At 36.3% G+C, this 21,337-nt stretch overlaps 2 protein-coding genes across 2 annotated transcripts; both read right to left on the bottom strand.

Annotated features, from left to right (window-relative positions):
- Positions 1 to 412: 412 nt before the first annotated feature.
- Positions 413 to 6,142, bottom strand: LOC137244645 (uncharacterized). Its single transcript, XM_067773933.1, has 2 exons — positions 6,019 to 6,142; positions 413 to 3,385 (listed from the first exon to the last, which is right to left on the bottom strand). Exon 2 carries the CDS (start codon positions 3,229 to 3,231, stop codon positions 685 to 687), a length of 2,547 nt encoding a protein of 848 aa, XP_067630034.1. The 5' UTR covers positions 3,232 to 3,385; positions 6,019 to 6,142; the 3' UTR covers positions 413 to 684.
- On the bottom strand, positions 3,423 to 9,185 carry LOC137244644 (uncharacterized). Its single transcript, XM_067773932.1, has 2 exons — positions 9,062 to 9,185; positions 3,423 to 6,428 (listed from the first exon to the last, which is right to left on the bottom strand). The coding sequence occupies exon 2, from the start codon at positions 6,272 to 6,274 to the stop codon at positions 3,728 to 3,730; it is 2,547 nt and encodes an 848-aa protein (XP_067630033.1). The 5' UTR covers positions 6,275 to 6,428; positions 9,062 to 9,185; the 3' UTR covers positions 3,423 to 3,727.
- Positions 9,186 to 21,337: the final 12,152 nt, after the last annotated feature.

Here is a 21,337-nt window from a genome sequence, read left to right as displayed (position 1 = left end):
TATAGTGGAGCGATGCAAGAAAGCAGCAGCAGCGCTGTTCACCTGCAAGAGGGCAATTGGCACCTCCCGGGGATTTTCCCCTAAGGTTACCTACTGGATTTATACAGCCATTGTGCGCCCGATTCTTCTTTATGGTGCCTTGGTCTGGTGGCCTGCACTAGCTAAAACTACCTATCTTAAAACGCTTTGTTTAATATAATTTCATGATTTTGATTGAGCTTTAGGCCAGATTATTGAATAAAACTTCTTTTTTAGTAGTATTCAAAATATATTTATTTTTCGATATTTCGACTTCAATCTGAAGTCATCATCAAGAATCTACGAAAAGAAAACAATTAACATTTTTAAACATACATTTCCGTAGCAAAAATACGACTTACACATATGGATATGTATGATCGACTGAACAGAAATTATGACAACATAATTTTAGTAAAAACAAAAGAGCGAAAAATATAAATAAAGATAAATCAAAAACTCCCGCGAATATAAACAATTTCATGTACCGCAAGTGTAAACAAAAAACATATGTATACAATAAAAAATGTGTCAACAAAAATTAAAAATATATATATATAAAATTAAAAATATAAAAATATATATATATATATATACGTATTTAATGTATGTTATGCTCTCAGCATTGCTAGAGTTATTGTTCCAGCTTAAGTTTAGTGAGTGTGCTTAACTAACAGCAGCGTGATGTTGTTGTTTTAAGACCAAATTTCTGTAGGTTTGTGCACAATGGTCTACATCTGATTTAAAATTCATTTTTATATCATTAGGGGTGTTCAAAATGTGTAAGGTTTCTAAAATGAAGCGCTTATTATAATGTTTTTCATGTTCCAGAATGGTTACGTTTTCAAAATCTGGATAGTGTCCCGTTTCTTTGCAATGAGCAGCCAATGCTGTCTTGTTTTCTGGATTATTATTTCTCAATTTAATATTCGATTTGTGGGCGGAAAGCCTCGTCTTTAGTTTAAGTTTAGTTGTCCCTACATATACTTGTTCGCATACGTGGGACCCGTCGCCGTTACATGGAATTTTGTACACCACGTTGGATTTCTCATGATTTGGTATTTTGTCCTTTAAATTACTATAAATTGGTCGTAGAGTGTTGTTGTAAGTAAACGCGATTTCATATTTCTCTTTGTCATATAAATTTGAACCCTTGATTCTTTCAGACACTCCCGGGATATATGTCATTGATTTATAAATTTTATCACCTTTCTCGGTTGTATTATTATTGGCGTTCGCTGTGTGATGTTTGTGAATCAGTTTGTTTATAAGGGACCTGGGAAAAGAATTTTGTTCCAGGGTTTTTCTAATTATGGCTATGTTTTTGTTGTGAAACATCTTATCACTTATGTTAAGAACCCTTCTTATAAAATTTTTCGCTGTGTTCAAAATAGTGTTGGGTGCGTGTTTGGAATTATAATTGATAAGTCTACCCGAAGCTGTTTGTTTTTTATAGCAATCAATGTATAACTTATTATTATTTTTAATTATTAATGTGTCAAGGTAGGGAAGTCTGTTATTTTTCTCCACTTCCATAGTAAATCGTATGGATTTGTAATATGTATTAAGTAGTTTAAGCATGTTTTCCATTTCGCTCGTTTTGACGATGGCAAATAAGTCGTCAACGTATTTGGTTAGCAATCGGGGTTTGCTTTTTGATTCCATCTCGAATCTTGTTAGCAGTTCATCTAAAACAATGTCAGCTATCACTGGGGAGGCTGGAGATCCCATTGGCATACCTGATCGTTGTTCGTAAATTTTGTCGTTGTATTTAAAATATCTATTGTCCCTCACGCAAAATTTTAATATGTTCATGAATAATTCTTTTGTTAAACATGTGTGCTCTTTAATGTCAGTCCACCTGGAGGCAATGATGTCGATAGCCGCATCCACGGGAATGCTGGGAAACAAAGAAACCACGTCAAACGACACCAAACTCTCATCATCGTAAATGTATGTGTCTTTAACTTTTTCTTTGAACTCTGTGGAATCTTTGACATTGTATTTCGAAGATTTTGTAATATTTTTAAGTATACGGACTACATATTTACATAAGTTATAGGAAGGGGACCCGATGGATGAGCAAATCGGGCGCAACGGTATGCCATCTTTATGGATTTTTGGTAAACCATAAATCCTGGGAGGATTTGCAACTTTGGAAATTAGGAAGTTCTTTTCTTTTTCTTCTATGTGGCCATTTTTAAACATTTTCATTACTAATTCATTGTTTTTGTCCTGTAGCTTTGTTGTGGGATCTCTTTTTAGGACCCTGTAATCAGAAATATTGTTCACAATAATTTGCATTTTCCTCGTATAATCATTTTTCTCCATCGCTACAGTGACATTGCCCTTATCCGCATTGAGTATCAGAATTTGTTTGTTGTTTTTGAGAAACTTTTTTGTAGAATGTAAAGTCTCGCACATGAATTTGTCAAGAAATGAGTGTGTACTCTTTTTCATGTATTCTTGTATCAATACCGTGAAATTGTTTCTTTCGATTTCTTGCCTTTCTTTATTTTGCACGGTTTGGATAATATTTTCTCCGTCGGCTATACATTTGAAAAGGGGGAATTTTTCTTTTTCTAATGGTAAAACATGTTTTGGACCTAGAGATAAAAGCCATTGTGTGTCTTTGGGGATGTCTAAAGATGTTGTGTTGCAAAAATATTCTGGTACCGCCCTAATGTTGTACTTTTCTTTTTCTTTCTCTCTTAAGTTTTCGTATTTAATAATTTGTGTATTTCTCACTTTTTTGCTAAGATTATTTATTAGGAAATCCTCGCTCTCAAAGAATGCCGTTGAGTGATACGGGTCGAGGTTTAGTGTTATTTCTGCTTTTAGTCTACTTTTCAATTTTTCTTTTTGTCTTCGTAGATCATGCTTTATACGTATAATGAGGTTAAGGAGTTTTATTTGCCCATTCTCTATGTACCTTGACACAACTTTTTTAAACTTACATGGGATTTTATTGTTGTTGATATTGTTGTTGATGGTGTATGTGATGTTCTTGGTTGCATCTATGATGAACTTTGGAACCAAACCGCTTCTTTTGCACCTCTCCAAAAATTTTGTCGATTCTGCCAGTCGAGTGATTTGTTGTGTGGTTTGTTGGTAGCGTCTAATTGATCTTTTCGTGTGAGTGTCATACTTGACTTTGATTGTTTTATACACTTTGTGTGTATTGTTTTTTCGGTGTGCTCTCCGATTCTCCATTTTATTGGTAAATTTAATAGCCTTGTTTAATATAATTTCATGATTTTGATTGAGCTTTAGGCCAGATTATTGAATAAAACTTCTTTTTTAGTAGTATTCAAAATATATTTATTTTTCGATATTTCGACTTCAATCTGAAGTCATCATCAAGAATCTACGAAAAGAAAACAATTAACATTTTTAAACATACATTTCCGTAGCAAAAATACGACTTACACATATGGATATGTATGATCGACTGAACAGAAATTATGACAACATAATTTTAGTAAAAACAAAAGAGCGAAAAATATAAATAAAGATAAATCAAAAACTCCCGCGAATATAAACAATTTCATGTACCGCAAGTGTAAACAAAAAACATATGTATACAATAAAAAATGTGTCAACAAAAAATAAAAATATATATATATATATATGTATGTACGTATTTAATGTATGTTATGCTCTCAGCATTGCTAGAGTTATTGTTCCAGCTTAAGTTTAGTGAGTGTGCTTAACTAACAGCAGCGTGATGTTGTTGTTTTAAGACCAAACTTCTGTAGGTTTGTGCACAATGGTCTACATCTGATTTAAAATTCATTTTTATATCATTAGGGGTGTTCAAAATGTGTAAGGTTTCTAAAATGAAGCGCTTATTATAATGTTTTTCATGTTCCAGAATGGTTACGTTTTCAAAATCTGGATAGTGTCCCGTTTCTTTGCAATGAGCAGCCAATGCTGTCTTGTTTTCTGGATTATTATTTCTCAATTTAATATTCGATTTGTGGGCGGAAAGCCTCGTCTTTAGTTTAAGTTTAGTTGTCCCTACATATACTTGTTCGCATACGTGGGACCCGTCGCCGTTACATGGAATTTTGTACACCACGTTGGATTTCTCATGATTTGGTATTTTGTCCTTTAAATTACTATAAATTGGTCGTAGAGTGTTGTTGTAAGTAAACGCGATTTCATATTTCTCTTTGTCATATAAATTTGAACCCTTGATTCTTTCAGACACTCCCGGGATATATGTCATTGATTTATAAATTTTATCACCTTTCTCGGTTGTATTATTATTGGCGTTCGCTGTGTGATGTTTGTGAATCAGTTTGTTTATAAGGGACCTGGGAAAAGAATTTTGTTCCAGGGTTTTTCTAATTATGGCTATGTTTTTGTTGTGAAACATCTTATCACTTATGTTAAGAACCCTTCTTATAAAATTTTTCGCTGTGTTCAAAATAGTGTTGGGTGCGTGTTTGGAATTATAATTGATAAGTCTACCCGAAGCTGTTTGTTTTTTATACCAATCAATGTATAACTTATTATTATTTTTAATTATTAATGTGTCAAGGTAGGGAAGTCTGTTATTTTTCTCCACTTCCATAGTAAATCGTATGGATTTGTAATATGTATTAAGTAGTTTAAGCATGTTTTCCATTTCGCTCGTTTTGACGATGGCAAATAAGTCGTCAACGTATTTGGTTAGCAATCGGGGTTTGCTTTTTGATTCCATCTCGAATCTTGTTAGCAGTTCATCTAAAACAATGTCAGCTATCACTGGGGAGGCTGGAGATCCCATTGGCATACCTGATCGTTGTTCGTAAATTTTGTCGTTGTATTTAAAATATCTATTGTCCCTCACGCAAAATTTTAATATGTTCATGAATAATTCTTTTGTTAAACATGTGTGCTCTTTAATGTCAGTCCACCTGGAGGCAATGATGTCGATAGCCGCATCCACGGGAATGCTGGGAAACAAAGAAACCACGTCAAACGACACCAAACTCTCATCATCGTAAATGTATGTGTCTTTAACTTTTTCTTTGAACTCTGTGGAATCTTTGACATTGTATTTCGAAGATTTTGTAATATTTTTAAGTATACGGACTACATATTTACATAAGTTATAGGAAGGGGACCCGATGGATGAGCAAATCGGGCGCAACGGTATGCCATCTTTATGGATTTTTGGTAAACCATAAATCCTGGGAGGATTTGCAACTTTGGAAATTAGGAAGTTCTTTTCTTTTTCTTCTATGTGGCCATTTTTAAACATTTTCATTACTAATTCATTGTTTTTGTCCTGTAGCTTTGTTGTGGGATCTCTTTTTAGGACCCTGTAATCAGAAATATTGTTCACAATAATTTGCATTTTCCTCGTATAATCATTTTTCTCCATCGCTACAGTGACATTGCCCTTATCCGCATTGAGTATCAGAATTTGTTTGTTGTTTTTGAGAAACTTTTTTGTAGAATGTAAAGTCTCGCACATGAATTTGTCAAGAAATGAGTGTGTACTCTTTTTCATGTATTCTTGTATCAATACCGTGAAATTGTTTCTTTCGATTTCTTGCCTTTCTTTATTTTGCACGGTTTGGATAATATTTTCTCCGTCGGCTATACATTTGAAAAGGGGGAATTTTTCTTTTTCTAATGGTAAAACATGTTTTGGACCTAGAGATAAAAGCCATTGTGTGTCTTTGGGGATGTCTAAAGATGTTGTGTTGCAAAAATATTCTGGTACCGCCCTAATGTTGTACTTTTCTTTTTCTTTCTCTCTTAAGTTTTCGTATTTAATAATTTGTGTATTTCTCACTTTTTTGCTAAGATTATTTATTAGGAAATCCTCGCTCTCAAAGAATGCCGTTGAGTGATACGGGTCGAGGTTTAGTGTTATTTCTGCTTTTAGTCTACTTTTCAATTTTTCTTTTTGTCTTCGTAGATCATGCTTTATACGTATAATGAGGTTAAGGAGTTTTATTTGCCCATTCTCTATGTACCTTGACACAACTTTTTTAAACTTACATGGGATTTTATTGTTGTTGATATTGTTGTTGATGGTGTATGTGATGTTCTTGGTTGCATCTATGATGAACTTTGGAACCAAACCGCTTCTTTTGCACCTCTCCAAAAATTTTGTCGATTCTGCCAGTCGAGTGATTTGTTGTGTGGTTTGTTGGTAGCGTCTAATTGATCTTTTCGTGTGAGTGTCATACTTGACTTTGATTGTTTTATACACTTTGTGTGTATTGTTTTTTCGGTGTGCTCTCCGATTCTCCATTTTATTGGTAAATTTAATAGCCTTGTTTAATATAATTTCATGATTTTGATTGAGCTTTAGGCCAGATTATTGAATAAAACTTCTTTTTTAGTAGTATTCAAAATATATTTATTTTTCGATATTTCGACTTCAATCTGAAGTCATCATCAAGAATCTACGAAAAGAAAACAATTAACATTTTTAAACATACATTTCCGTAGCAAAAATACGACTTACACATATGGATATGTATGATCGACTGAACAGAAATTATGACAACATAATTTTAGTAAAAACAAAAGAGCGAAAAATATAAATAAAGATAAATCAAAAACTCCCGCGAATATAAACAATTTCATGTACCGCAAGTGTAAACAAAAAACATATGTATACAATAAAAAATGTGTCAACAAAAAATAAAAATATATATATATATATATGTATGTACGTATTTAATGTATGTTATGCTCTCAGCATTGCTAGAGTTATTGTTCCAGCTTAAGTTTAGTGAGTGTGCTTAACTAACAGCAGCGTGATGTTGTTGTTTTAAGACCAAACTTCTGTAGGTTTGTGCACAATGGTCTACATCTGATTTAAAATTCATTTTTATATCATTAGGGGTGTTCAAAATGTGTAAGGTTTCTAAAATGAAGCGCTTATTATAATGTTTTTCATGTTCCAGAATGGTTACGTTTTCAAAATCTGGATAGTGTCCCGTTTCTTTGCAATGAGCAGCCAATGCTGTCTTGTTTTCTGGATTATTATTTCTCAATTTAATATTCGATTTGTGGGCGGAAAGCCTCGTCTTTAGTTTAAGTTTAGTTGTCCCTACATATACTTGTTCGCATACGTGGGACCCGTCGCCGTTACATGGAATTTTGTACACCACGTTGGATTTCTCATGATTTGGTATTTTGTCCTTTAAATTACTATAAATTGGTCGTAGAGTGTTGTTGTAAGTAAACGCGATTTCATATTTCTCTTTGTCATATAAATTTGAACCCTTGATTCTTTCAGACACTCCCGGGATATATGTCATTGATTTATAAATTTTATCACCTTTCTCGGTTGTATTATTATTGGCGTTCGCTGTGTGATGTTTGTGAATCAGTTTGTTTATAAGGGACCTGGGAAAAGAATTTTGTTCCAGGGTTTTTCTAATTATGGCTATGTTTTTGTTGTGAAACATCTTATCACTTATGTTAAGAACCCTTCTTATAAAATTTTTCGCTGTGTTCAAAATAGTGTTGGGTGCGTGTTTGGAATTATAATTGATAAGTCTACCCGAAGCTGTTTGTTTTTTATACCAATCAATGTATAACTTATTATTATTTTTAATTATTAATGTGTCAAGGTAGGGAAGTCTGTTATTTTTCTCCACTTCCATAGTAAATCGTATGGATTTGTAATATGTATTAAGTAGTTTAAGCATGTTTTCCATTTCGCTCGTTTTGACGATGGCAAATAAGTCGTCAACGTATTTGGTTAGCAATCGGGGTTTGCTTTTTGATTCCATCTCGAATCTTGTTAGCAGTTCATCTAAAACAATGTCAGCTATCACTGGGGAGGCTGGAGATCCCATTGGCATACCTGATCGTTGTTCGTAAATTTTGTCGTTGTATTTAAAATATCTATTGTCCCTCACGCAAAATTTTAATATGTTCATGAATAATTCTTTTGTTAAACATGTGTGCTCTTTAATGTCAGTCCACCTGGAGGCAATGATGTCGATAGCCGCATCCACGGGAATGCTGGGAAACAAAGAAACCACGTCAAACGACACCAAACTCTCATCATCGTAAATGTATGTGTCTTTAACTTTTTCTTTGAACTCTGTGGAATCTTTGACATTGTATTTCGAAGATTTTGTAATATTTTTAAGTATACGGACTACATATTTACATAAGTTATAGGAAGGGGACCCGATGGATGAGCAAATCGGGCGCAACGGTATGCCATCTTTATGGATTTTTGGTAAACCATAAATCCTGGGAGGATTTGCAACTTTGGAAATTAGGAAGTTCTTTTCTTTTTCTTCTATGTGGCTATTTTTAAACATTTTCATTACTAATTCATTGTTTTTGTCCTGTAGCTTTGTTGTGGGATCTCTTTTTAGGACCCTGTAATCAGAAATATTGTTCACAATAATTTGCATTTTCCTCGTATAATCATTTTTCTCCATCGCTACAGTGACATTGCCCTTATCCGCATTGAGTATCAGAATTTGTTTGTTGTTTTTGAGAAACTTTTTTGTAGAATGTAAAGTCTCGCACATGAATTTGTCAAGAAATGAGTGTGTACTCTTTTTCATGTATTCTTGTATCAATACCGTGAAATTGTTTCTTTCGATTTCTTGCCTTTCTTTATTTTGCACGGTTTGGATAATATTTTCTCCGTCGGCTATACATTTGAAAAGGGGGAATTTTTCTTTTTCTAATGGTAAAACATGTTTTGGACCTAGAGATAAAAGCCATTGTGTGTCTTTGGGGATGTCTAAAGATGTTGTGTTGCAAAAATATTCTGGTACCGCCCTAATGTTGTACTTTTCTTTTTCTTTCTCTCTTAAGTTTTCGTATTTAATAATTTGTGTATTTCTCACTTTTTTGCTAAGATTATTTATTAGGAAATCCTCGCTCTCAAAGAATGCCGTTGAGTGATACGGGTCGAGGTTTAGTGTTATTTCTGCTTTTAGTCTACTTTTCAATTTTTCTTTTTGTCTTCGTAGATCATGCTTTATACGTATAATGAGGTTAAGGAGTTTTATTTGCCCATTCTCTATGTACCTTGACACAACTTTTTTAAACTTACATGGGATTTTATTGTTGTTGATATTGTTGTTGATGGTGTATGTGATGTTCTTGGTTGCATCTATGATGAACTTTGGAACCAAACCGCTTCTTTTGCACCTCTCCAAAAATTTTGTCGATTCTGCCAGTCGAGTGATTTGTTGTGTGGTTTGTTGGTAGCGTCTAATTGATCTTTTCGTGTGAGTGTCATACTTGACTTTGATTGTTTTATACACTTTGTGTGTATTGTTTTTTCGGTGTGCTCTCCGATTCTCCATTTTATTGGTAAATTTAATAGCCTTGTTTAATATAATTTCATGATTTTGATTGAGCTTTAGGCCAGATTATTGAATAAAACTTCTTTTTTAGTAGTATTCAAAATATATTTATTTTTCGATATTTCGACTTCAATCTGAAGTCATCATCAAGAATCTACGAAAAGAAAACAATTAACATTTTTAAACATACATTTCCGTAGCAAAAATACGACTTACACATATGGATATGTATGATCGACTGAACAGAAATTATGACAACATAATTTTAGTAAAAACAAAAGAGCGAAAAATATAAATAAAGATAAATCAAAAACTCCCGCGAATATAAACAATTTCATGTACCGCAAGTGTAAACAAAAAACATATGTATACAATAAAAAATGTGTCAACAAAAAATAAAAATATATATATATATATATGTATGTACGTATTTAATGTATGTTATGCTCTCAGCATTGCTAGAGTTATTGTTCCAGCTTAAGTTTAGTGAGTGTGCTTAACTAACAGCAGCGTGATGTTGTTGTTTTAAGACCAAATTTCTGTAGGTTTGTGCACAATGGTCTACATCTGATTTAAAATTCATTTTTATATCATTAGGGGTGTTCAAAATGTGTAAGGTTTCTAAAATGAAGCGCTTATTATAATGTTTTTCATGTTCCAGAATGGTTACGTTTTCAAAATCTGGATAGTGTCCCGTTTCTTTGCAATGAGCAGCCAATGCTGTCTTGTTTTCTGGATTATTATTTCTCAATTTAATATTCGATTTGTGGGCGGAAAGCCTCGTCTTTAGTTTAAGTTTAGTTGTCCCTACATATACTTGTTCGCATACGTGGGACCCGTCGCCGTTACATGGAATTTTGTACACCACGTTGGATTTCTCATGATTTGGTATTTTGTCCTTTAAATTACTATAAATTGGTCGTAGAGTGTTGTTGTAAGTAAACGCGATTTCATATTTCTCTTTGTCATATAAATTTGAACCCTTGATTCTTTCAGACACTCCCGGGATATATGTCATTGATTTATAAATTTTATCACCTTTCTCGGTTGTATTATTATTGGCGTTCGCTGTGTGATGTTTGTGAATCAGTTTGTTTATAAGGGACCTGGGAAAAGAATTTTGTTCCAGGGTTTTTCTAATTATGGCTATGTTTTTGTTGTGAAACATCTTATCACTTATGTTAAGAACCCTTCTTATAAAATTTTTCGCTGTGTTCAAAATAGTGTTGGGTGCGTGTTTGGAATTATAATTGATAAGTCTACCCGAAGCTGTTTGTTTTTTATACCAATCAATGTATAACTTATTATTATTTTTAATTATTAATGTGTCAAGGTAGGGAAGTCTGTTATTTTTCTCCACTTCCATAGTAAATCGTATGGATTTGTAATATGTATTAAGTAGTTTAAGCATGTTTTCCATTTCGCTCGTTTTGACGATGGCAAATAAGTCGTCAACGTATTTGGTTAGCAATCGGGGTTTGCTTTTTGATTCCATCTCGAATCTTGTTAGCAGTTCATCTAAAACAATGTCAGCTATCACTGGGGAGGCTGGAGATCCCATTGGCATACCTGATCGTTGTTCGTAAATTTTGTCGTTGTATTTAAAATATCTATTGTCCCTCACGCAAAATTTTAATATGTTCATGAATAATTCTTTTGTTAAACATGTGTGCTCTTTAATGTCAGTCCACCTGGAGGCAATGATGTCGATAGCCGCATCCACGGGAATGCTGGGAAACAAAGAAACCACGTCAAACGACACCAAACTCTCATCATCGTAAATGTATGTGTCTTTAACTTTTTCTTTGAACTCTGTGGAATCTTTGACATTGTATTTCGAAGATTTTGTAATATTTTTAAGTATACGGACTACATATTTACATAAGTTATAGGAAGGGGACCCGATGGATGAGCAAATCGGGCGCAACGGTATGCCATCTTTATGGATTTTTGGTAAACCATAAATCCTGGGAGGATTTGCAACTTTGGAAATTAGGAAGTTCTTTTCTTTTTCTTCTATGTGGCCATTTTTAAACATTTTCATTACTAATTCATTGTTTTTGTCCTGTAGCTTTGTTGTGGGATCTCTTTTTAGGACCCTGTAATCAGAAATATTGTTCACAATAATTTGCATTTTCCTCGTATAATCATTTTTCTCCATCGCTACAGTGACATTGCCCTTATCCGCATTGAGTATCAGAATTTGTTTGTTGTTTTTGAGAAACTGCTGTTAGTTAAGCACACTCACTAAACTTAAGCTGGAACAATAACTCTAGCAATGCTGAGAGCATAACATACATTAAATACGTACATACATATATATATATATATTTTTTTATTTTTTGTTGACACATTTTTTATTGTATACATATGTTTTTTGTTTACACTTGCGGTACATGAAATTGTTTATATTCGCGAGAGTTTTTGATTTATCTTTATTTATATTTTTCGCTCTTTTGTTTTTACTAAAATTATGTTGTCATAATTTCTGTTCAGTCGATCATACATATCCATATGTGTAAGTCGTATTTTTGCTACGGAAATGTATGTTTAAAAATGTTAATTGTTTTCTTTTCGTAGATTCTTGATGATGACTTCAGATTGAAGTCGAAATATCGAAAAATAAATATATTTTGAATACTACTAAAAAAGAAGTTTTATTCAATAATCTGGCCTAAAGCTCAATCAAAATCATGAAATTATCTTAAAACGCTTCAAAAGGTGCAACGGAGTTTGGAGCTCTACATCACCGGGGCTCTCGGCTCCACCCCATCTGAAGCACTAAACACAATGTTATACCTTCCACCGCTTGACCTGGTGGCGAAAGAAATAGCGGTCATCGCCGCTCTACGCATAATGGAAACACGTCTCTGGTCAAATGGATCTAGTGGACACGCAACTATCCTGGGCACGAACGCCCCAGTCCCAATACCGGTGCGCACTGACTACTGCACGCCAAAGAACATCTTCGTTAAAAACTATAGTATATATAAGTTATCACACCTGTAATCCCAATACTAACTAATGGCGCACCCTTTACTCACGTTGCCGTGCATGTGACTTCTTCATTGCCCCAAATAGCACTTTCGCTGACTCAGTACACGCGCAAGCGATCGGTAACACAATACAACCAATAAGGCGTGAGAAGTGCAGCATAAGCAGTATTGGCCTATACACTCAACTCATCGAATATGAAGTGTCGGCTGGTGGTGGGATCTGCAACGTAGGCATAAGTAAGTTAGACTTAAAAGTTAGTTGGTAACAAAAGAATATGTTTTAGATTAGTCGTATCAGTGAGTGCAACGAGTGCACAATAAATCAAGCTCAGTATCAACTTAATTAAATTTGTGTATTTCCTTTGGTCGGTGAACAGTGAGTTCACCGCAACTTTAATTTTTTGACAGTTCCCCTTTAGAGAACTGTAAGTGGCGCCCGAGACAGCGGGTGCAAAGTGGACAAAAAGTGTTTAAGTGTTTAGTTGAAAATAGACAAACAATTAAATCCCCAAAAAACTAAGTGAACTATTACAAAAAAAAAAAAAAATTCAAAAAAGCGTTTAAGTGGAGAAAAAAAGGGCAAAGAAATTAAAAAGCTCAGTAATTAATTGAACTATTTTAGAAAACAGGACAAAAGCTCTTCAAGAAGAGAAATATAAAAAAGCAAATAGTTTTAATCCAATGAGAAACTGGGTTTTGTGAGTATAATCTAATCACATTATATTTCCCTTTTCTTCTTCTATTTTTACAGTAATAAAATTATGGACTCTGAAGAAATCAGGAAGTCACTAACGGAGACGAATGGGGCTATCAATGCCATTCTCTTCCAACTGAAGAAAATGGACCAAAGTCTCAAAGTCTCGAGTCGAAAAATAACGATGAGTCTTTGTCAGGGCTCAGTAGTAACCTGGAGAGGCTAGAAGCCCAAGTAGAGGAAGTGCGCAGGCAGTCATTGGATAGCAGGCCAGAACCGTCTGTAGAACCGCTAGTTAGTTCTGGGACGGAGGTCGAGCTAGCGGAGGTGGCTAAGCTGCCGGACTGCGTAAAAGAGTTGCAGGTATTCGATGGATCACGGGAGCACTACGGCTCCTGGGTCCATAGTGTAGAACAGGTAATAAAGGATTACGAAATAGTGCGGCATAAGCCGATTTACGCAGCCATCTTGAGGCACATTAGGGGGAAGATTAGTGGCGCAGCAGACTCTGCATTACTTGCGCACAATATACTAGATTCCGACTGGGGCAGGGTAAAGGAAATTCTTTCCCTGCATTACGCTGATATAAGGGATATAGAAACGTTGGAGCAGCAATTGACGTTAATGTCACAAGGGCATCAGAAGATGTCCGACTTTTATACGCAGGTTCAAAAACAACTGTCCCTAATGATTAATACCATAAAGGCCGAAAAGTATGCACACGGGGAAACAGTAGAGGCATTGGCAGAGGCACATCGTCGAAGAGCATTAGATGTCTTCATTAGGGGCCTAAACGGGGATCTGCCTGCCCTTCTCCTAGTTCAGAACTTGAAAACACTACCCGAAGCATATTCGGCATGTCTGAAAATTTAAAATGTAGACCGCAGGAACTCTATTTACCGCCCACCCTTCCACAGGGATAATAAAAATTTTAATGGCAACTACCAACCTTCAGCCCCAAAATTTTTTAAAAAGAATTATTCCAACCACGACCAGGGTTATCCCGCTCAAAGAAATTCAGTTTAACCAAATGGCAACCGCGTGTGGCAGAATGGCAACCAACAAAGGTCTAGACCTTCCTACTCAGGATCAGCGCAAACCCGAATAAGCAATCAGTCTACCCAAAATTGGAGAAGCAACAGCACCCCATTGGCGGTGGTAAGAGCAGAAGCAGAACCATCAACTCAAACCCGCCAGACAGGTGGCACTCGATTTTCAAGATATGACAGCGCCAAGAGGGGTACAAGCTTCCTAGGATATTCAGACAGAAACCCTAGCAAGCAGCAGAAACTTTACCACTTAGTACCGGTTGATGAAGAACAAATCGAAACCAACAAAGAACAAACCACGGGGGACCAAGTAAATTTTACCATGGGAGCCTCGTGTCCGGCGTACCTTATCTAGAGTACGCAACGCAGGATTTAGGTATTTTAGAATTTCTAGTGGATACAGGGGCGAACAAAAATTATATAAGCGAACGCGTAGCTCAAAATACTACGTCAGTAGAAAACCCGTCTTCCGCAGGAGGAACTATAAATGTAGATAGGAAAATATGCGGACATTTTTTTAAATTCGTAGGCATAGACATTCCCACCACATTTTTTGTTCTTCCAGGGCTTAGATCATTTGATGGGATAATAGGGGATGACACGCTGTCGGAAATTAAAGCAGTCCTAGACAGGGAGCTCAACACTCTCATTTTAAAACCAGATATTGTGCTGCCCCTTAAGCGGAAGGAGGCGCAGCAGGTCAACAGCATTACCTTAAACATTCCTTTCGGCAATGATATCACGAACCCTACAAAAAATAAACTCTACGAGATCCTACATCGATATGAAAATTTATTCGGCCCAGTTGACCGAGGCATGGAAATCCAAACCAATGTCCAGGCAGAAATCAGAACCACAACCGAAAACCCCATTTACACTAAAAGCTACCCCTACCCCGTTAATATGCGCGAGGAGGTGGAAAAGCAAATCCGAAACTTACTAGCAGAAGGCATAATTCGTCCTTCAAAAAGTCTCTACAACTCACCCATATGGATTGTCCCAAAGAAATCCCAGGCAAATGGGGAAAAAAAGTATAGAATGGTGATAGACTTCAAACGGCTAAATGCCGTAACCATCCCTGACACCTATCCCATACCCGACATTAATGGCACCATTGCGAGTCTCGGTAGTGCAAAGAATTTACGACACTTGACCTAACTTCGGGATTTCACCAGATCCCAATGAAAGAAAGTGATATACCAAAAACGGCATTTTCCACCATGAATGGAAAATACCAATTTTTCCGGCTTCCTTTCGGTCTCAAAAATGCACCCTCTATCTTCCAGCGCATGATAGACGACGTGTTAAAAGAATTTATAGGTCGTATTTGCTTTGTATACATCGACGACATTATAATCTTTAGTAAGGATGAAACCACTCATCTAAAGGACATTGAGACTATACTTGCCAGGCTCCTAGCCGCGGGTCTCAAGGTTAACCTTGAGAAGACGCACTTCCTACAAACAAGCGTAGAATTTCTTGGCTATATTGTGACCTCTGAGGGAATACTTCCTGACCCAAAGAAAGTAAATTCCATTAAAAACATGCTGCCTCCGTCTAACTTAAAGGAGCTTAAGAGCTTCCTAGGACTAACATCCTATTATCGCAAATTCATTCGAGATTACGCAAAAATTGCAAAACCTCTTACCAACCTCACACGAGGAGAACACCCACAGGTAAGAGCAACACAATCGAAAAAGGTACCCATTAACTTGAACAAGGAAGCACAGGAAGCATTCGCGAATCTCAAAGAGATACTGACGACCTCCGAGGTCCTGACTTTCCCTAACTTCGACAAATCTTCTAACCTTACGACCGATGCCTCCGATTTCGCTATTGGAGCGGTGCTATCACAGGACTATGATGGCAAAGACAAGCCCATAGCATTCATATCAAGAAGCCTAACCACTACAGAAGAGGCGTACGCAACAAACGAAAAAGAAATGCTTGCTATCGTGTGGGCTTTGGATAACCGTCGGAACTACCTGTATGGAGCAAAAAAAATACGAATATTTACAGATCACCAACCCCTAACCTTCTCTTTAAGTAACCGAAACTACAACGCCAAGCTAAAGCGTTCGAAGGCCAGAATCGAAGAATATAATTACGAAATAATTTATAAACCTGGCAAATCTAACGTCGTGGCTGACGCACTGTCCCGACTCAAAACTCATGCAAACCCCATAACAACGTCCACATACGATGCCGCTAGTCAAAATGCGGCCACAGGGTCAACAGCGGATTCTGGAAGCGAGGCCGGTGATACCGTACATAGTGCAGAACAGGACAACTCCGACCTTATACCCTTCGTTGAAGTTCCCATAAACGTATTTAGAAACCAGATTTTATTTGGGGGTAGGCTAGAAATATTTGAAGAACCCCATCCAGGTTACTCGCGACATTATTTAAAGATAGATGGAGTCGGCGAAGAGGAGCTCATTAATGTTCTGAAGGAAAAACTTAGGCCAAACGTTATTAACGGAATTAAAATGCCAGAGAGTAAGTTAGGACTTCTTCAGAAAGTATACCTGGAAATTTTCATGCAATATAAGATCCGAGTAGCTCAGTGCATTGTAGAGGATCTAAGAGATCCCGACAGAATCTGTGAAGTAGTATGGGCGGAGCATAAAAGAGCTCATCGCAGCGCCAATGAGAATAAAAAACAAATTCTAGAGAGGTACTACTTTCCAAGAATGAGCAGCATAATCAGGGGCTATGTCTCGTCTTGCGAAACTTGTAAAATCAGTAAATATGACAGACGTCCCAATAAACCGGAGTTACAAAACACACCTATCCCATCGCGTCCTTGCGAAATAATTCACGTCGATATATTCGAAATACAAGGAGAAAAATTTCTGAGTTGCATTGACAAATTTTCTAAGTTCGCAAAACTCTTTCACCTAAGAAATAAGTCCACTTTGCACCTCAAGGACAAAGTAGTCAAACTCTTGCACTACTTTACGACCCCAGATATCCTCGTGACCGACAACGAGCGCGGTCTTATTAGCCCAATAATAAAAAATCTTTTAGAGTCATTGGGAGTTATGTTGTATCGTACACCTTCTCAGAGAAGCGAGGAGAACGGTCAAGTCGAAAGGCTTCGTTCCACCTTAATCGAAATTATCAGATGCCTGAAGATAGATAGCCCTAGGTTAAAAATCAAAGAGCTAGTAAATATAGCAGTAGATCGCTATAATAACTCCATTCATTCCGTTATAAACCGAAAACCCACTGAGGTATTTTTCAATCGCGCAAAAGCGGCTAATTACCAGGAACTCCTCGAAAAAAGCAAGAAAACAAATGAATATTTAAAAACCTTACTGACTCAGAAACAACTAGAGTATATTGAACGGCACAATAAAAGAAGATCTCTACCGGAGCGTTATGATGAAAATGATATCATATACGTGAAGGACAAACAGATCAAGGGAAAACAAAAAGCCATATACAAAAAAGAAATTGTCGCAAAAGACAACAAGGTGTCCGTAACCACAGTTAGTGGGAAAAAATCCACAAAACCCACATTAGAAATGTCAAACGCAGGAATACACATCCTAGAAACTGAAAATGATATTTATTTGTTTGAATAAAAAAAAAAGAGCTCATCGCAACGCCAATGAGAATAAAAAACTAATTCTAGAGAGGTACTACTTTCCAAGAATGAGCAGCATAATCAGGGGCTATGTCTCGTCTTGCGAAACTTGCAAAATCAGTAAATATGACAGACGTCCCAATAAACCGGAGTTACAAAACACACCTATCCCATCGCGTCCTTCCGAAATAATTCACGTCGATATATTCGAAATACAAGGAGAAAAATTTCTGAGTTGCATTGACAAATTTTCTAAGTTCGCAAAACTCTTTCACCTAAGAAATAAGTCCACTTTGCACCTCAAGGACAAAATAGTCAAACTCTTGCACTACTTTACGACCCCAGATATCCTCGTGACCGACAACGAGCGCGGTCTTATTAGCCCAATAATAAAAAATCTTTTAGAGTCATTGGGAGTTATGTTGTATCGTACACCTTCTCAGAGAAGCGAGGTGAACGGTCAAGTCGAAAGGCTTCATTCCACCTTAATCGAAATTATTAGATGCCTGAAGATAGATAGCCCTAGGTTAAAAATCAAAGAGCTAGTAAATATAGCAGTAGATCGCTATAATAACTCCATTCATTCCGTTATAAACCGAAAACCCACTGAGGCATTTTTCAATCGCGCAAAAGCGGCTAATTACCAGGAACTCCTCGAAAAAAGCAAGAAAACAAATGAATATTTAAAAAACTTACTGACTCAGAAACAACTAGAGTATATTGAACGGCACAATGAAAGAAGATCTCTACCGGAGCGTTATGATGAAAATGATATCATATACGTGAAGGACAAACAGATCAAGGGAAAACAAAAAGCCATATACAAAAAAATTGTCGCAAAAGACAACAAGGTGTCCGTAACCACAGTTAGTGGGAAAAAAATCCACAAAACCCACATTAGAAATGTCAAACGCAGGAATACACATCCTAGCACTTGAAACTGAAAATGATATTTATTTGTTTGAATAAAAAAATAAATAAACTAAAAAAAAAAACAAAAAAAAACATTAAAAAAACCAAAGATACAGAGATAAATTAATTCTCAGAAAAACCTTTTTTTATTGAAACAAAGGACACGTTCATTACTACAAGAGCCCGGCTTATTAGTGGGACAAATCGTGCCTTAGTAGCGGGTGGCGCCATCGAATTTGACAAATGGCTACGCTGCCTTCAAAACGGATCACACGATCCCCTATAGCTAGTTCGAGAACAGTATGGACCTCTATCCTACAAAAGAATTTAAACCGAATTTATACAAAGTTGCGCCTAATCCGCACGAAAAAAGAGAAAATAGCTTTGCGCCTAATCCGCATAACATATATTGATACTTAATCCTTCGCCTAATCCGGAGGATGAAAAAAGAAAAAAAAAAGAGCAAAAAAGACAAAGAAGAAAAAAGAATACAAAATATGAATAATTTCTATTGCAAACTTGCGCCTAATCCGCAAGAGAAAAGAGAAAAAAATTTTATCTCTTCGCCTAATCCGTTGAGTGAAAGAAAGAAAAAATTATCCTCTTCGCCTAATCCGTTGAGTGAAAGAAAGAAAAAATTATCCTCTTCGCCAAATCCGTTGAGTGAACAAAAAAAAGTATCCTCTTCGCCTAATCCGTTGAGTGAAAGAAAGAAAAAAATATTAAGCTTATGCGCCTAATCCGCTAAGCAAAAAGATAAATATAATCCGCAAAACACATATTGAAAAAAAAAAAAAAAATGTTTTTTCTTGATTTTGATTTACTTATTTTCATTTCACTTTATTTTAATTAATTTTTCACCTTTTATTTAGTTATTTGCATCTAACTAAATTTTTTTTCCTTCTTTTTATTTAAATTAACACTAACACACTAACCGAAACTAAAGCAATTAACAATCATAAAATGTAAAGTATAATCAAAAATAAATAAACATAAAATTGTTCCTCTCTTACAATGTCATAACACTAAAATTCCGAAACAAACATATTCCTTTGAAATTAACTTCAATTTTAAACTTAGAAGAAAAAAGAAAAAATACAAACAATCTTGTAAAACAAATATTTGTGATTAAGCTAACAATTACTAACACACTAACACTAATAACATCCTTCCAGATTCCCACTGCTGGCATCAGCCATCAGCGCCCTCCATATATTTCACTATAAAACCCCAATCATAACTATCCAAAACGGGAATGGACGGATCATTGGTGGATCCTTCAAGCTGGTTCACGTTATTAATCTACAGCAATATGTTACAATTATGACGCAAATGGAAAGTTTGGCAAACCGTTTAATGAAAACCGCTGACGACCAGATTTTAGCGCATCTCTACATCAACCAAACATTGGAACGACTTGAAGAACTTACGGGTAGCACAGGTAAAGCAAGGGTCAGTCGCTCTATAGACTGGATAGGCTCAGCATGGAAATGGTTAGCAGGATCACCAGATGCAACCGACTGGAACTACATTCTCCACAGCCAAAACGAAGTCATTCAAAGCAATAACCACCAATATAAGATCAATGAAAAACTCTTCGCCGCCACCCAGGAAGTCCTAAAGAAAATCGACGAGGTGGTGAATCGCACTAACTACATAGCGAAAGAAAATGAGGCGACGGAATTTGATCGAAATGCACTACACAACATTCTGCTCATTCGCGAAGAGGTAAACGAAATTGTGCGGGCATGTCAACTGGCAAAACGGGGCATTGTCAACACGAATCTACTTGACACCAGGTACTGTCAGAAGTAGAGACCCTTCCATACCAGAACGTAATAGAGGCTATTGACTACGGTCAACCATCAGTATACACGAATGGGACATTTCTCCTCTACGTGCTCTCGATGCCAAAAGTAACAGCTAACAAATATAATTTTCTGATCACTCGCGCTGGCATCTACGAACATAAGCAACTTGATCTACCGTTTGACAGGATGCTCGTAAACCAAGAGGAAACATACGGAGTGACGGGAAATTGCATGGTAATCAGTTCATCTACAATATGTAAGTCAGAATCCTTGTAGAAATTGGAAGAGGACAGCTGCATTCCACGACTACTAAAAGGTGGAGACGCTAGCTGCCAGTTCACCAGACGAGACGGATCAATTTTAGAATTGGTAAACGACAACACAATATTCCTCTCAAACTACCAAGACATGATCAGTAGCAGCAATGCCTCAAGCACTATTAATGCCACCTACATCATCCAACTAAGCAACGAAACAGTCAAGATAGGTGACCAAGTATTTTCCAGCAACGAGGTAATGACAGCGCAGGCGTTCCCAGCCGTCCTTTCGAATGTCAGGAATCACACAATGAAGGTCAACCTAGAATATGTGCACGACATCACGATGGAGAATGTTAAGTATCTAGGATACGTTAATGAGAAGATCAATTTTTCTATCGTTACAGAAGCCCTACCAATATGCGCAATAATCGTGGTCGCTGCTATCCTATGGAGATGGTACATTAGAAAACCAGACCTCCCAGAAATCTCTGAACATTGGAGCTGTGGCACGAACACCAATAAGATCACGAAGGGCATATCCACATATAAAATTGATTACCCAGAAGCTAGCCTACCAGCAGAAAGTAATAGCCATTCGGTACATACCATAACCCCCTCGCGTTTTTCATTTGATCTGCGAGACGCAGATCTTTAAAGGGGGAGGAGTTATCACACCTGTAATCGCACCCTTTACTCACGTTGCCGT

The sequence above is a fragment of the Eurosta solidaginis genome, chromosome 3 (genome assembly GCF_040869045.1).
Source record: "Eurosta solidaginis isolate ZX-2024a chromosome 3, ASM4086904v1, whole genome shotgun sequence".
Taxonomy (NCBI): Eukaryota; Metazoa; Arthropoda; class Insecta; order Diptera; family Tephritidae; genus Eurosta; species Eurosta solidaginis.
Note: the sequence above shows the minus strand (reverse complement) of the source record. Positions and strands in the feature narration are given on the sequence as shown.

Bases quoted from the DNA above. Each gene is read 5' to 3' on its own strand.
- LOC137244645 (XM_067773933.1), bottom strand. From the start codon at position 3,231: ATGGAGAATCGGAGAGCACACCGAAAAAACAATACACACAAAGTGTAT.
- LOC137244644 (XM_067773932.1), bottom strand. From the start codon at position 6,274: ATGGAGAATCGGAGAGCACACCGAAAAAACAATACACACAAAGTGTAT.